Source organism: Salvelinus alpinus, chromosome 23, assembly GCF_045679555.1.
Source record: "Salvelinus alpinus chromosome 23, SLU_Salpinus.1, whole genome shotgun sequence".
In the NCBI taxonomy this organism is placed as follows: domain Eukaryota; kingdom Metazoa; phylum Chordata; class Actinopteri; order Salmoniformes; family Salmonidae; genus Salvelinus; species Salvelinus alpinus.
This window is the reverse complement of record NC_092108.1, coordinates 43778220-43796340: the sequence shown is the minus strand read 5'-3', so window position 1 is coordinate 43796340 and position 18121 is coordinate 43778220. Positions and strand designations below refer to the sequence as shown.

General features: G+C 40.4%; 1 protein-coding gene across 1 annotated transcript; it reads right to left on the bottom strand.

The window, feature by feature from the left end:
* Positions 1-563: 563 nt before the first annotated feature.
* On the bottom strand, positions 564-2945 carry LOC139551100 (regulator of G-protein signaling 5-like). The gene is made up of 5 exons (XM_071362495.1): positions 2777-2945; positions 2498-2587; positions 2241-2302; positions 1573-1739; positions 564-1364 (listed from the first exon to the last, which is right to left on the bottom strand). Exons 1-5 carry the CDS (start codon positions 2818-2820, stop codon positions 1188-1190), a joined length of 540 nt encoding a protein of 179 aa, XP_071218596.1. The 5' UTR covers positions 2821-2945; the 3' UTR covers positions 564-1187.
* Between the last annotated feature and the right edge of the window lie 15176 nt (positions 2946-18121).

Sequence of the window (18121 nt, the reverse complement as noted above, 5' to 3'; positions counted from 1 at the left end):
GCACCCAGTGGAAACCCTGCTCCTTACAAGCCTCGCTCAACTTTTTCCCCTTCACAAACCATGGCCTCTGAGGACGAGGCCAAAGCAAATGCATCATTGGCACGGGGGGGATCCAATCATACAATTTTGAATTGAATAGTACTGTATAGTGTAAAGCCACAGAAAGATGAATGCATCAAATTCATTATGGTATATTATTGAGGGATTCAAATTGGCCTGTCTGTAATATTAGTAGGGTCATGATCCCCCTGTCCTCCCTGCAACTTAAGTGCCTGCCTGATATTAGGAGGCAAAGGCTTCATCCCAATTAGATGGGACTTTATGGTGCATGGCCAGTGATGATTATCTTTCATTTGTTCACGGAGCCAAATGATTTCAACCTCCTTCCCCTTTGTCTTCTAAGTCTATATACAGTATGTGCAAGTCAGAGAGGAGAGACAGAAATTATGGATATGTTTTGCATGTTTCATACATCATATTGAATGTAAAAGAAACCCAACCTTTGATCTGATCATTTCTGTCCTTTTTGATCTGGTAATGAAAATGCATAAAACCTCATGTCATTATGTTTCATGTAGTTACATTTTATTTCAAATAATTTCCTGTCACATAAGGAATTCTGTGAAGAAAAAACACATAAATATATATACATAAATATTACAATCTAAGTCGAACAGTTGCACAGTAGAAACGAATAAATAAATGCTAATAAATACAGAAATAAATAGACAAATTAAAGCATTGGATAATACAAGACTACAACAGCTTCTCCATCAGTGATTGTGCAAAGCAGTCCTTTTCCGTCTCGTTATTCTTTCTACTCAAATGCCGTGAACAGGAACCTCTTGGTGTGTCCTTGACTTCAAGACACAGGCTCACCTTGAGCAAACCTCAATACCTCAATCTTCACATTGAGCGAGGCTCTTTCCCAGGCCACAGGACAAGATTTCCAGTCTTGATTCTGACTGACTTCCAGTCCAGTATTCATCTTCAGTTGCCCCTCCATACTTCTGACCAACCAGTACTGAGGAGGAACCTAGTGAGGCTACCTGGTTTCCAGTGTGTGCTTTTCAGCTTGTTTCCTATACACTTCTTCTTTGTGTCCCATTCGCCACTTGCAGTGGGCCTTAACCATCCTTAACCAGCCTCAACCAGCATTAACCAGTCTTAACCAGCCTTAACTGGTCTTAACCGGCTTTGACCTGCCGACTGATCTCCAGGTAGGTGATGGACTTGAGGAAGCGAGGGTAGCAGTCTTTCTCCATCAGGGCGTAGATCTTCTCCTGGGCCAGGCTGAAACAGGACTGGCCGGGGCGTTCCAGGTTCTTCTTGGTGATGGCTTTGGTATCATGGTCTAGGTTGACCTGGGTAAAGAGGGCAATTTGATTAATATGTGTTTAACAATAAACTAAGTGTTATTGAGTATTGTTCATGTACAATTAGTCAATTATGTGTGTGTGGGCGCATATATTTATGCAGTGTACATCCAATCCATGAATTCCACTTCAAACATATTCTGTATGTAGTCAGAACAATTTCATCATTATATTTATACTGTATATTGATATTTACCTCTCTTGGTGCGTCACTGCAGACAAACTCCTCATAGATCTTCTTAGCCTTAGCGGATAGCTTTGAGGAGGGCTTGGTTATCCTGTAATCTTCACAGGCCAGGTAGAAAGCTATGTTCTCCTCACTAAACTCTGACACCAGGAAAGCTCTGAACAAGCACAGTCCATCTGGAAAAGAAAAGATGAGATTCACTTTCAACTGTGTCGATTTTTTGATATTTGGAAAAAGCTGCATTTCCTATAGTGTTTAAGTATGAATAGTATATTGTAATGTGATATTATGAGTGCATCCTGATACTGCTCTTTAGGCTATTTATTCTGGCTATATGGGGTACCAGCTACATGGCTTTTCCTATACACTTTTGCAATGCACATCTCTACAAGATGTACTTCTGAGCCTGTACAGTATGCCCAATTAAGTATGCTAAAGATGCAGGATCTTAATTTGACCAGTTTCTCACAGCAGGAAAATAATCCCGCAGCAACAGGAATAGGGAATAATTGTGTGGGTTATAACTAATGGACATTTTTGAAGGGGTTGACACACTTTTAGCTTTTTAAAATAATTTCCTGCAACAACAGGGTGATCAAATTAAGATCCTACATTCGTATATCATTTAGGCAAGAGAAGTGATCAGTATGATAACCCATATCAATAATCAGACTTACGTTGGTTGGACAGCAGGTTCTCAAACGACTGCCTCCATTTTAAGGGTTCGTCCATATTTAACCTGTTGATAAAAAAGAGTCAGGTTAGTTCACCCAGTCCTAAAAATATTTGTTAGCATTTATTTAGCATAGTATCCTAAAGTTTTTTTTCCATTTCCGATGCAAAATTTCAATCATGACTACATTTATCACTATTCAGTTTAGATCAGGTTTAAAAGCTATATAGAAATGGAGTATTCTGAGCTAAAATATCTTACCTTATTTTGTCAGTCTTGTGTGAGTCACTGATGATGCTCAGATCTGGCTTCTGTAGAAAGCTTCTAAAGAGAGCTTTGAGTTCCTTTGCCCTGTGAAAACAGAGAAACCATTTACATCAGATTGATGCAATCATTCACATCTTATTTACAACTGTCCATCCAATTTCCCCATGAAGTAGATATATAATAATTCCCATCGATGTAAATCCAAAATGTAACCCAAATCCAGGGACGTATAATGAGATGGTAGAAATAGTAGAGATATATGACAAAACATACCTCTCCAGACATGTGATAGGCAGTGATTCCAGTTCTCGGCACATGGTGGGAGATGATGAGATGTGATCCTTTGTGCTGCTGTGCTGTATTTCTGTAGTGTTCCGGAGCTTTTAGTCTGCGATGGTTCTAACACTGCAGTGAAAGTAGTTCTCAGTGTGGTCTACTGCCTGTGTGTGAAGAGTGTGTTTTTATAAGGCAGCCCCCTCTGTGACATCACGCCTCTTAGCCAATGACATGAGGGCCGTGGGAGGAGAAAAAAATACTCCCTCGTTTCATTGTTTTTTTTTGTTTTTTTTGGGGGGGGGGGGGGGGGGTTGACCATCACGTGTGTGATTAGAAAGAAGGAAGCAAATATAAGCAAGCATATTATATTAAGCAAGCATAATATAAAGTTAATTGCAAATCCACACAATCATTTATTTAAATGTGTTGCATGGTTTGAGTTTATTTCCAGCCCTCAAGCAAAAAAACATCTGTTTGAAGTTGTACTTGGAACACGTTTGCCACTGCAATAAATAATTGTTATGATACTGAAATTACTATAACACTTTGGGCCAGTTTCCGAGACGCATATTAAGCGTAGTCCTGATCTAAAAAGCATGTTCAATAGTGAATCTCCATTGAAAGTGCATTTTAGTCCAGGACTAGGTTAAATGGCTGGATGTCCGGGAAACCATCCCAAAATGTTATAGTAATTTCAGTATCATCACAATACATCGAAGAGGACAGCTATTTCTCACAGTGGCCCAAATGACAAAAGCATAAAGCTTATTCTGAGAAGTCAAACACCCATGTCTATAATTAGTCTTCCATTTTGGGCTAGACGAGAAATCTATTGTCTATTCGGAAAAGGGTTTCTAATTTTAAACATGAGACAGAGCCAACACCAAAGACAATCGGATGAATCTCAGTGAGTGTGAAACAGGAAAGGAAGGGAAAGGGGAAAGGAAGTAGGTGAAACAGGAAAAGGGGGTAGACTAGAGGATTCCTTGGAAGGACTGTAGGTCCTACACTGGCCAACTAAATCAATGTGACTCGTTCCCAGAAACTCTGCTACATTATTCACAATTATTCACACATAGTTTGGTTGTTTACAGGTCAGAACTACAGATGTAGTGACTCAGCTTCCTTGTTACAGTAATAGGCAATTGGCCTACGCTTACACTCAGGAAACGGTGGTCGGCTCTATTCTGCTAATTCATGGGTTATTCACCAGTGCGTCAGGCCGTTTTTATGAATGTTTTCTTGAGGACTGGCCAACTTTTCAAACTTGTTTATTCATTCTAAATGGAGGCTAATGATGATTTTGTCTAAATTACACTGCGGTGTCTTGGAAATACGATAACATTGATTAAGTAGGCAAATAATTAGTAGGAAACCAATTTGTCTCTGTATAAACGGTGGGACTACAGGCAACAATCAGAAGGTGACGACGTCACAATGATGACAAAAGCTTTGCCTGCTAATGATTAGCCTCATTTAGAAATGTCCTTGTTTTTTCCAAGTCACTATGAAGCACTTTAGATGACAGTTTCATCAGCGCCAATTGAGAACGCATTGAGTAGAACTTTCAGTCATAGAACTTTCACCAATGTAGTGATGCGACGTGAAACCCATGAATAGGTTAGGGACCAAAATACTTTTCTCATATCGTCATCAATCTAAGACAGTGACTGGAGTAGACATTGCTGAATGAGGTAACCCACTGGGCACATACTGGTAGAATCAACGTTGTTTCCACGTCATTTCAATGAAATTACGTTGAATCAACTGTCACGCCCTGATCTGTTTCACCTGTCCTTGTGCTTGTCTCCACCCCCCTCCAGGTGTCGCCCATTTTCCCAATCATCCCCTGTGTATTTATACCTGTGTTCTCTGTCTGTTTGTTGCCAGTTCGCCTTGTTCGTTCCAGCGTCTTTCCTGTCAGCGCCTATCGTTTCCCAGCCTCTCTTTGCTAGTTCTCCTGGTTTTGACCTTTGCCGGTGCTGACCCTGTACCCGCCCGCCTGACCTCTCTGCCTGACCCTGACCCTGAGTCCGCTGCCGTCCTGTTCATTTGCCTTACCCTGGATTTTCGACCCCTGCCTGCCTTGACCTGTCTTTGCCTGCCCCCGTTGCTACAATAAACAGTGTTATTTCGACAGTCTGCATCTGAGTCTTACTTTGATTCCTGATACCAACGTTGAATTGATGTCTGTGCCCAGTGGGAAACTTCAAAACTTGACGTTACTTAGTACCAAAGGATTCTCTGGTATGGGGCTCTGCTTATCTGGGTAGTCATTGTAGATTCTTGATATTCCAAAAAAGGAAATGTGATAGCATCTCCCATAAACGTCTAAAAGCTTGACTAACTCCACAGGTCGTCAGCTTTCTTAAAATAGAAAGAGCACCATGAATTAAAGACCTTGTTGTTGCTGACATTTATGGGAGATGCTATCACCTTTCCTTTATTGGAATATCAGGGGGAAAAAATGAATGCCTTAGTTCAAGTGTATCCTTGCTTGGACTCCAAACATTTATAACCTTTTCATTTGTGGTATTAAGATTTATTTGTCCATTTGTACACACGGTCCAACAGAAATCTGTCTTACGCTTTATCCCAACCCTTCTGAAAGACACACATACACGTTGAAGAGGTTGGAGCAGGTGGCTGTCATACTATAGTGCCCGTCGAGCAGTTGTTGCTCAAGGGAAGAACAGCAGCCGATGGCTCGTAAGATTTAATACCAGCAACCCTCAGCTCACTTCCTGCCAGATTCCTTGTCATGTCTAAGTTCACTAGGCCAGAATAGTCGATGGCCTATTTTCCTGCTCTAGGGTTGATGTTTTTAAGGACATTCTGTACATCTTCCGGCTCTCTGCCAATGGAAGCTTCAACATAGAGTAAACATGTTTTCCATGGCCTTAACCATCATGCTGTTGAATTACATAAGCCCTTACGGAATGAGCCAGATCTATTTCAATACAAACTCTATTATTCTGACTTCTCTGATGTTTTTGGCATATAAGAGCGTCAACGTCGACACATTTCTGTTAATGTTTGTACTTTGATCAACAGGCAGCTGCCGAAGCGTATGAAAACTGACTATACACTATTATGACACAATACTTTAATTATCCCCGTTTTCTAGATCAAGGCCAAATAAAAATCGCTGAACATCCTCACACCATGTCATGACTGTTTGACTGTTTAGTGATGTAGTGGTAAAAAAAAGAATTATCGCTCCCTATACTTTGAAAGCATTTTTCTGCAAAGGTTATGTCATGCCAGTGTTTTAAAGCCCTCATGTGGGAGGGTTCAAGTAAAATGTTACCAGATTTAGGATAGTAGTGTGTCAGAGCAGATATGTCATCTTAAACTCTTATCCTGAAGAGGGACTGAACTCCTTCCTGAAGATTATGGACTAGTGTGAGCTGTAGCAGCCAATTTACACTGCAATGTTTGAATGATAGAAAACAGAAGGCTACAGAAGTTCATAAAAAAATGTGTGGGTAGCTAGGGAAGTGTGAAGTCCTTGATAATTGACAATAAGTCATACAAATATATAAAAGTGTGCCAGTAACCCCGTTTTTATGCGAGTAAAGTTATGCAGGAAAAAGAAAATCACACTCACAGCTGTGATGGAAACAGGTAGTTTAGGTAAAATCTTTGAAATGCCGACCGATAATTGTTCGTTATTTCAGATAATATTATTTATATGTTAATGATGTTTTGATAAAAGGGAAAGAATTAAGTTCATATTTTGCTATGATTGTTACTTTTTCCAATAGTTTCTTCTGGATTACCTCAGTTGAAGTAATCAATCTATGTAAAATATGTTGGTAGTATGAGGGATAAGGTTATTTTCAAGGTAACAAAATATGGTAACACTTTACTTGACACCCAGTGTCATAACACTGGTCATAACCATGTCATAACAGTTGACATAACTAGGGCTGTTACTGTGATCGTATTACTGCCACATCGGCTGTCACGAGTCATGAAGGTAGTCAAATTCCACTTGACCGTTTAGTCAGTGTAATTAGGCTTCTCCAAGCTCTGATGCTGATGGTCATTTGCAGCCTACCAAACTAACTGCCTGGTACTCAGCACTCTATTATCCTTCTAATTACTCTGACATCAATGTAAATCTAATCAAAAATCTAATCAAACACTTCATGAGAGCCCATGAGCTCATGTTGCGCAACATTTCGATAGATTATGCAATTGCGTAAAACAAGAGTGATGGCCTCTATTAAAAAGAAGAGGATCCCATCAGCATTCTATAGGCTAGGCCTACTATATTTATTTCTCAACTTTCCTAATATTAAGCACATTGCTTCTCTTTACAACAGGACTATAGCCTACTTGGCTGGCATGGAAATGAACCACTGGGAAAGTGTCCTCCATTCGTTATTTAAGTGCATATATGAGATGTATTTTTCCCCCTGCCCCTGTTTCGAGACAGGTGCACGATAATGGTCCATTCTAAGTCAAAACAAATTTCACACATACATTATTTAGTATATGTAAAGACAAGATTAAATCAAGAATAGTCTGATGGGTGACAATATTAGCCTGTCACTTTTGAATGATATATTATCACTTGTGAATGATGCCCAGCGTAAAGGCAAGAAACAACTCCTTTTTTTGCACCTTTTTCGAATCATAGTCACACACCTCATGTAGCCTAGCCCATAGGCCTATATGTTTTCATAAGGTTTGTATCACAACTAAAGTGGCCAAATAACTTCTTAAAATTAAGCACATTAATCTGCTTTGCAAAGGGTGTAGAGCCTGACTGTGAGCGAATTGAACCTTTATAATAAAATCATTACATGCATAATTGCATAATTGCATTTGCAGTCACTTTTGATAACGGTGTTTTCCCGCTAATGGAACATTTGCGTTTATAGCCTACTGCCGTGTGCACATTGATGCGCTTATATTTATTAAGTTATTAAGCTAAACGTTCTGATCTGTTGCATCAGCCTCATTGCGTAAAAAAGTTTTTTTTAATGCTAGTGGTTGTATTATTTTATGTATTATTTTTCAGTCCCAAACTATGTTTGGAATATTTATTTCTCGCACAGAAAATAATAGGTCAACTTTTGTACTATGGGGGATAGTAGATTGACATAGGCTACTGCTTTTGCTGTTCTTGTTGGCTGACAAAAAGTAAATGTGGACAGTTCTTCCAATATCTTCAACATGTACAACGGAATTGGATAAGGACGCACGCAGTTGCATCCCCGATGTGTCTGGCTTCACTTGTAGCCTGTGAGAAAGACCCGATCACGTGATGGAGAGCCATGGGAATGATTGGTGCTTCAAAGAACATAGCACTCAGAGAGAAGGGAATTATAATTATTATATAACACTGTCATGACCCCTATATACCTGTTGTGACGTGTTGTGTTATTTTATGGCTGGTTATGACACCTACATAAGAGTGTCAAAACTCACATTTATACAAAATATTTTTTTCCCTGCCAAGAATTTTCCTTTCATTTGAAAGTTTGTTTCTTAAATCATTTGTTGTTGTTGTTGTAATCAATTCTTTACAGTCATGTTTTTGTCCATCATATTTTTTTTTACTTGTAGAAAATACACTTCATGACACTGTCATGAAGCATTATGACCATCCTGTGTCACTTTACTTGGACTAAGAAAATACACTTTATGACACTGTCATGCAGCATTATGACCATCATAATCATATAAGCCAGATAGGCCTATCACGTACATGCCCTTATGTAGGTCAAAAAGAGGGTGTCTTGTCCTGCTCCTGAAATCTGACCCTGCATTCTTCCCAGTCATCAGCACCATATCAGCATTGGGGTAGGTGCATGTCTGACATCAATGTGTGCCCAATTATAATGATAATTTAATATGGTCAATAAAAAAAATATACAATTTAACATAAACATAGGCTATGGTGTAATGGAATGTTTTGCTTTGTGTGGTAGGTTTTGTGGGTTTTGAGACTCTTATGTACAGTAGGTGTCATAACCAGCCATAAAATAACTACCATTGTAGGTTTCGTGGGTTTTTACACTCTTATGTAGGTGTCATAACCAGTCATACAATAACGCAATATGTCATAACAGGTCTAATGATGTTTCATGACAGTGACCATATTATAACAGGTTATGACACGTTATGTCAGCTGTTATGACATATTATGACGTGGTTATGACCGTGTCATAACAGGTGTTGTGACGCTGGGTGTCAAGTCAAAGTGTTACCTAAAAGAGTAGTGTCAATTTAAAAAATGTTGAATTACGTGATAGGCCTAGAAGAGGAAAATGTGATCCCGCTCCTACCCTGTTGTTGGGGTCCTTCCATTTATTGCTTTCCAATTGGGGTCATAAGATCACAATCTCATGGGTGTGTATGCGTGTGCATATGTGACTTACAGACTAGGGCTGACCACATTTAGTCGACTGGTCAAATGTTTGGTGATAATGTTGCAGGTTTGCTAGCACGAGCTTCGTGCCAGACCAAATTAATGCAATAGCTGCTAGAATGTTTCAAGTTCCTTGCAGACTGGCCATGCGTCGCCAATGTGATTTATAGGATATTTATTTGCAATGTTTTTGTTTGTTGGCTTTATGTAGGCTATTTGTACACATTGGCAATGGCAATACTTTTAGATTTGTATCATTTTCATTTAGATATCATTTTGATTAACCACATGGCATTGGTTTTGAGATATGAAGACTTTATGAATTAAATTGTTCCACAAAATTAAACTGTTCCACAAAAATGTGCACATGAAAATCTTAACTGGCATGGTTAATGGTACGATAACTTGGCACTCCAAATTGAAAAGTTTGCTGACGACCGCTGGTGCAACCTATGGCAATTTCAGGAGCATAACCTCAGTGAGCAGGAGGAGAGTTGGGAACAGGTTTTTTTCTTCCGGTTAGTCTATATTGATCTCTGGCGCCCTCTTTAGTAATTTGTGTGGTATAATAAGCTCAGTAGCCTACATACAGTACAGTTGATTTTATTCAAACATAGGGTGTGTCTATACATTACAGTTGAAGTCAGAAGTTTACATACACTTAGTCATTAAAACTACTTTTTCAACCACTCCACAAATTTCTTGTTAATAAACTATAGTTTTGGCAAGTCGGTTAGGACATCTCCTTTGTGCATGACACAAGTAATTTTTCCAACAATTGCTTACAGACAGATTATTTCATTTATAATTCACTGTATCACAATTCCAGTGGGTCAGAAGTTTACATACACTAAGCTGACTGTGCTTTAAAACAGCTTGGAAAATTCCAGAAAATGATGTCATGGCTTTAGAAGCTTCTGATAGGCTAACTGTCATCATTTGAGTCAATTGGAGGTGTACCTGTGGATGTATTTCAAGGCCTACCTTCAAACTCAGTGCCTTTTTGCTTGACATCATGGGAAAATCAAAATAAATCAGCCAAGACCTCAAAATTTTTTTGGGACCTCCACAAGTCTGGTTCATCCTTGGGAGCAATTTCCAAACGACTGAAGGTACCACGTTCATCTGTACCAACAATATTACGCAAGTATAAACATCATGGGACCACGCACCTGTCATACCACTCAGGAAGGAGACGCGTTCTGTTTCCTAGAGATGAACGTACTTTGGTGGGAAAAGTGCAAATCAATCCCATAACAACAGCAAAGAACCGTGTGAAGATGCTGGAGGAAACAGGTAAAAAGGTATCTATATCCACAGTAAAACGAGTCCTACATCGACATAACCTGAAAGGCCGCTCAGCAAGGAAGAAGCCACTGCTCCAAAACCACCATAAAAAAGCCAGACTATGGTTTGCAACTGCACATGGGGACAAAGATCGTGCTTTTTGGAGAAATGTCTTCTGGTCTGATGAAACAAAAATATAACTGGCCATAATGACCATCGTTATGTTAGGAGGGAAAAGGGGGAGGCTTGCAACCCAAACAACACCATCCCAACCCTGAAGCACGGCGGTGGCAGCATCATGTTGTGGGGGTGCTTTGCTGCAGGAGGGACTGGTGTACGTCACAAAATAGATGGCATCACGAGAAAGGAAAATTATGTGGATATATTGAAGCAACGTCTCAAGACATCAGTCAGGAAGTTAATGCTCGGTCGCAAATGGGTCTTCCAAATGGACAATGACCACAAGCATACTTCCAAAGTTGTGGCAAAATGGCTTAAGGACAACAAAGTCAAAGTATTGGAGTGGCAATCACAAAGCCCTGACCTCAATATTATTGAGCATTTGTGGGCAGAACTGAAAATGCGTGTGCGAGCAAGGACGCATACAAACCTGACTCCGTTACACTAGCTCTGTCAGGAGGAATGGGCCAAAATTCACCCAACTTATTGTGGGAAGCTTGTGGAAGGCTACCCGAAACGTTTGACCCAAGTTAAACAATTTAAAGGCAATGCTACCAAATACTAATTGAGTGTATGTAAACTTCTGACCCACTGGGAATGTGATGAAAGAAATAAAAGCTGAAATAAATCATTTTCTCTACTATTATTCTGACATTTCACATTCTAACTGACCTAAGACAGGGAATTTTTACTCGGTTTAAATGTCAGGAATTGTGAAAAACTGAGTTTAAATGTATTTGGCTGAGGTGTATGTAAACTTCTGACTTCAACTGTATATGGAAAAATACACGTTTTAAGATGTCGACCAACTGATTGGTCGAAAGAACAGACGACTTGGTCGACCTAAGATTTTTTTCCGTTCGGGACAGCCCAGGTGCTTCGGTATATTGTCTATAAAAGTGGATCCTCGTGATTGTATTTTCCTTCCGTTTTATTCCACATAGGCCTAATAAAATACTTCTGTCTGAGCATGTGGTGACTTAAAGAAGAGTAAAGTTAAGGCCTCAACATCTTGATAAATTTATCTGAACTTCTATCTGAATTTCTGTCGGTGTCCATTTTGAAAGCGCTGACCGAATAGGCCTACTTCGTCACAGCTTGTATGCTAAAGTATGTATGAGCACTTGCTCATACTTAGAGCTAAGTGTTAATGATATAAGAACAAACATAATGAACTTACTGAACATAAATGTAATAATGTTTGTGTATGGTTCAAAAGTCAAAACTCATGTTGGCGTTCCTTATTATTGAGAGACAATGCGGTTCTTATCGACATATACAAATCCACAAGGAGTTAGTAGAAACCACATTTGTTTAAGCAGGTTCGCCATTTCAGCTATGGTTTTAAAAAGTTAGTAAATGAGGCTGAATTAATGATTTCGCTGCCAGACGATGGGACACTCCAACAACAAAGAATATTAGTTTGGATTACAACAATACTCACCAAACAATGACTGGGGACATTTTATTTCAGGATGTCTGGTGAGAAAAGCATGTTGACATGTTTGGGTATTTTGAAATGTTTGTAAGATTTCAGCTTTCACATTGGTGACAATGTTTTGATAATGAATGTATGGACACAACCGGGAGTTGGACTGCCCACAATTTCCTGTCCGCTTGTGGTGGTTGGATTTCTCAGCTCAACTTAGAAGGGGAGTTTTGGGCAGAGAGACTTAGCCTTTAGAGAGTGGGAAATCGGGAATGTGAAATGTGGGAATTCCAGACAATCTGTCAGGTCCACAAGCTTCTGACCCCAAATATCTGGCTCTGGCTGTATACCAAAAATAAGTTTCCAGGCTTTTTTCTCACTACTCGCTTGAAGGCGGTCTATCTGTGTAAATAGAGATATATGTTTTTGGAAAATAGTATATATTTTTGACCAACCAGTGAAGGGACATGGTTCCAACGGCTCAGTGGGTTAGCATGGTGTTGCTAATATCAGGGGTGTGGGTTCAATTCCTGAATGGGCCGCCATTACAGGTGTGAATCATTTTAAATAAGATTCTACCAACCTTGGACAACTCTTGGGGCAACATACAGTAACAGTCAAAAGATTGGACACCTACTCATTCAAGATATTTTTTTACTATTTGTGAAAGACCATCTTGATTCGGTCTTATGTAGCAAAATTTGAAATGGTGTTTTTTACATTGGATAAAAGCAGAGACATATCATATCATTGTCACGTTCTGACCTTCGTTTCTTTTTTATGTCTTTGTGTTAGGTTGGTCAGGGCGTGAGTTGGGGTGGGCAGTCTATGTTCTTTTTTCTAGGTTATTTGTTTTCTATGTGTTTGGCCTGGTGTGGTTCCCAATCAGAGGCAGCTGTTTATCGTTGTCTCTGATTTGGAGCCATATTTAGGCTGTTTTCCATTGTGTGTTGTGGGTGTTTGTTTCTTGTGTTAGTGTTTGCACCATATGGGACTGTTTCGGTTGTTTGTACTTTTGTTATTTTGTTCAGTGTTCTGTGGATTTATTAAATATTCTCATTATGGACACTTACCACGCTGCACATTGGTCAGATCCTTGCTACTCCTCCTCAGACGAAGAGGAAATCTGTTACAATCACGCTATATCATACACTGCATTTTTGAAAAACAATGAGAAAGTAATTCTGCTTTGAAAGTTGATACATTTGTAACCTCAATTTCAAGAAAATGGCCTTTGAATGTTTTAGAACTACTACTGGAGATCTCTCCTTTGTCTACACCCATTCAGCATTGTTCACATCCTCTTAAGCCAGCCCCACCCATCTATTTAAGGATTCACATGGGAGGGTATGTGCTAAACAGTGAATAGTGTAGTAAAGATTCACACTAAAAGTGGTAAAAGTAGTAGCCTACAGTAAGGAAAAATTCCAGGTAAACAGAAAATGTCCAGATAACAAATGTTAGATGATTTTAGCATGATGTTAGCATGATTTTAGCATGTAAATCTTGGTGGGGGAAAAAAAAAATGTTTTAGATGCATGCCAGCAAAGCCACTGCATAACACAACACTAAACAATACATTAATTGCACTATAACGGCGACAAGCGGTGCCCACAAATGTTAGGGCCTACGTAAAGCCGTCGCAACAGCAGAGCTTTCTTTCCAGCACAATGAAGTAAATCCTTACCACCGCTACACCTGGCTATCAGCGGAGCCTTGTCTGGCAATTCATTCAACCTTGTTTAATGCTTTAAAAAAACCAGAGCTGATATGGCTGACTTGCTTAAACAAATGTATGGCATAAGGGAACGATGAGCGGATAAGAGGCATTCCATAATTTCGATTAAGACTTTAATGAGTGAGCTAAGATGGATGGATGCACTTTTTAAATGTACAGCGACAGAATGCAGAACATTGGCTGCTCTTACAGTATTTTCCCTGTACACCAAGTCAGAACCGTAGGATAAAAAAAGGGGGCATAAAAGCAGACAATGAAATCTCTTACAATATTAGATGATGACATTTCTCAAAAACATGTTATAGGCTACATGTGCACCACCGAGTCATTACAGTAACGTTAGGCGAAATTAAGAGGTGAAAATAGACCAAATTATGAGGTACATGGGCTTCTAACATCTTACTACACAACATACACTTAGTATTACTTTCTTAGCTACAGAATACATATCTCCCTGGCATATTATATATTTTATGCAGCAGCATATAAGACATTTTTGGACTCACCTTGTTGTGATGTGCTCACTAGAACAGGAAGGTGGCGCGGCAGTCCTTCGCGGGCAAATTTTGTCATCAAAGAAAGAGAAAGATTTACAATTCCGACTTGGATGACCGTTCAAAACGTATTTTCCCAGTCTGATCTCGTTTATTCTCGACTTCCCAGTTGCAATGCTTGCACTTAGCCACGGTCACGGATTTATTCCAAATCACTCATTGTCGAATTTGCGATTTCCAACTTGTGAAATGCTTGTGTCCAATGGCTGATGAGCACCGATACATTTGATCTATTATTTCTCGTCATTATTTGTCTTCATATGACAAGAATTAAAAATGATTTGCAAGTAGATTGTCGACTTGATTCATGGTGATGACTGCTAGCTAAGATTTTAAAAGTAATATGTTGACATTTAATTTTAATTTTATTTATTTCACCTTTATTTAACCAGGTAGGCAAATTGAGAACACGTTCTCATTTACAATTGCGACCTGGCCAAGATAAAGCAAAGCAGTTCGACACATACAACAACACATAGTTACACATGGAGTAAAACAAACATACAGTCAATAATACAGTGAAAAATAAGTCTATATACAATGTGAGCAAGTGAGGTGAGATAAGGGAGGTGAAGGCAAATAAAATATATATATAAATAAATATATAAAAAAAGGCCATGGTGGCGAAGTAAATACAATATAGCAAGTAAAAAAAAAACACTGGAATGGTTGGTTTGCAGTGGAAGAAGGTGCTAAGTAGAGATAGAAATAAAGGGGTGCAAAGGAGCAAAATAAATAAATACAGTAGGTAAAGAGGTAGTTGTTTGGGCTAAATTATAGATGGGCTATGTACAGGTGCAGTAATCTATGAGCTGCTCTGACAGCTGGTGCTTAAAGCTAGTGAGGGAGATAAGTGTTTCCAGTTTCAGAGATTTTTGTAGTTCGTTCCAGTCATTGGCAGCAGAGAACTGGAAGGAGAGGCGGCCAAAGGAAGAATTGGTTTTGGGGGTGACCAGGGAGATATACCTGCTGGAGTGCGTGCTACAGGTAGGTGCTGCTATGGTGACCAGCGAGCTGAGATAAGGGGGGACTTTACCTAGCAGGGTTTTGTAGATGACCTGGAGCCAGTGGGTTTGGCGACGAGTATGAAGCGAGGGCCAGCCAACGAGAGTGTACAGGTCGCAGTGGTGGGTAGTATATGGGGCTTTGGTGACAAAACGGATGGCACTGTGATAGACTGCATCCAATTTATTGAGTAGGGTTTTGGAGGCTATTTTGTAAATGACATCACCGAAGTCGAGGATTGGTAGGATGGTCAGTTTTACAAGGGTATGTTTGGCAGCATGAGTGAAGGATGCTTTGTTGCGGAATAGGAAGCCAATTCTAGATTTAACTTTGGATTGGAGATGTTTGATGTGAGTCTGGAAGGAGAGTTTACAGTCTAACCAGACACCTAGGTATTTGTAGTTGTCCACATATTCTAAGTCAGAGCCGTCCAGAGTAGTGATGTTGGACAGGCGGGCAGGTGCAGGCAGCGATCGGTTGAAGAGCATGCATTTAGTTTTACTTGTATTTAAGAGCAATTGGAGGCTACGGAAGGAGAGTTGTATGCCATTGAAGCTCGCCTGGAGGGTTGTTAACACAGTGTCAAAAGAAGGGCCAGAAGTATACAGAATAGTGTCGTCTGCGTAGAGGTGGATCAGAGAATCACCAGCAGCAAGAGCGACATCATTGATGTATACAGAGAAGAGAGTCGGTCCAAGAATTGAACCCTGTGGCACCCCCATAGAGACTGCCAGAGGTCCGGACAACAGACCCTCCGATTTGACACACTGAACTCGATCAGAGAAGTAGTTGGTGAACCAGGCGAGGCAATCATTAGAGAAACCAAGGCTGTCGAGTCTGCCGATGAGGATGTGGTGATTGACAGAGTCAAAAGCCTTGGCCAGGTCAATGAATATGGCTGCACAGTATTGTTTCCTATCGATGGCGGTTAAGATATCGTTTATTACCTTGAGCGTGGCTGAGGTGCACCCATGACCAGCTCTGAAACCAGATTGCATAGCGGAGAAGGTATGGTGTGATTCGAAATGGTCGGTAATCTGTTTGTTGACTTGGCTTTCGAAGACCTTAGAAAGGCAGGGTAGGATAGATATAGGTCTGTAGCTGTTTGGGTCAAGAGTGTCCCCCCCTTTGAAGAGGGGGATAACCGTAGCTGCTTTCCAATCTTTGGGAATCTCAGACGACACGAAAGAGAGGTTGAAAAGGCTGGTAATAGGGGTGGCAACAATTTCAGCAGATAGTTTTAGAAAGAAAGGGTCCAGATTATCTAGCCCGGCTGATTTGTAAGGGTCCAGATTTTGCAGCTCTTTCAGAACATCAGCTGACTGTATTTAGGAGAAAGAGAAATGGGGAAGGCGTGGGCGAGTAGCAGAGGGGAGGGCAGTGCTGTTGACCGGGGTAGGGGTAGCCAGGTGGAAAGCATGGCCAGCCGTAGAAAAATGCTTATTGAAATTCTCAATTATAGTGGATTTGTCGGTGGTGACAGTGTTTCCTATCTTCAGTGCAGTTGGAAGCTGGGAGGAGGTGTTCTTATTCTCCATGGACTTTACAGTGTCCCAGAACTTTTTTGAGTTTGTGTTGCAGGAAGCAAATTTCTGCTTGAAAAAGCTAGCCTTGGCTTTTCTAACTGCCTGTGTATATTGGTTTCTAGCTTCCCTGAAAAGTTGCATATCACGGGGGCTGTTCGATGCTAATGCAGAACGCCATAGGATGTTTTTCTGTTGGTTAAGGGCAGTCAGGTCAGGAGAGAACCAAGGGCTATATCTGTTCCTGGTTCTAAATTTCTTGAATGGGGCATGCTTATTCAAGATGGTGAGGAAGGCATTTAAAAAAAATATCCAGGCATCCTCTACTGACGGGATGAGATCAATATCCTTCCAGGATACCTCGGCCAGGTCGATTAGAAAGTGACATGATCAGTCCAATCAAAGCTACTGTACAGTCGTGGCCAAAAGTTTTGAGAATGACACAAATATTAATTTCCACAAAGTTTGCTGCTTCAGTGTCTTTAGATATTTTTGTCAGATGTTACTATGGAATACTGAAGTATAATTACAAGCATTTCATAAGTGTTTTATTGACAATTACGTGAAGTTGATGCAAAGAGTCAATATTTGCAGTGTTGACCCTTCTTTTTCAAGACCTCTGAAATCCGCCCTGGCATGCTGTTAATTAGCTTCTGGGCCACATCCTGACTGATGGCAGCCCATTCTTGCATAATCAATGCTTGGAGTTTGTCAGAATTTGTGGGTTTTTGTTTGTCCACCCGCCTCTTGAGGATTGACCACAAGTTCTCAATGGGATAAAGGTCTGGGGAGTTTCCTGGCCATGGACCCTTGGGAGAAGTTGCTCTCGGAGGATGTGTTGGTACCATTCTTTATTCATTGCTGTGTTCTTAGGCAGAATTGTGAGTGAGCCCACTCCCTTGGCTGAGAAGCAACCCCACACATGAATGGTCTCAGGATGCTTTACTGTTGGCATGACACAGGAATGATGGTAGCGCTCACCTTGTCTTCTCAGGACAAGCTTTTTTCCAGATGCCCCAAACAATCGGAAAGGGGATTCATCAGAGAAAATGACTTTACCCCAGTCCTCAGCATTTCAATCCCTGTAACTTTAGTAGAATATCAGTCTGTCCCTGATGAATTTTCCTGGAGAGAAGTGGCTTTGCTGCCCTTCTTGACACCAGGCCATCCTCCAAAAGTCTTCGCCTCACTGTGCGTGCAGATGCACTCACCCCTGCCTGCTGCCATTCCTGAGCAAGCTC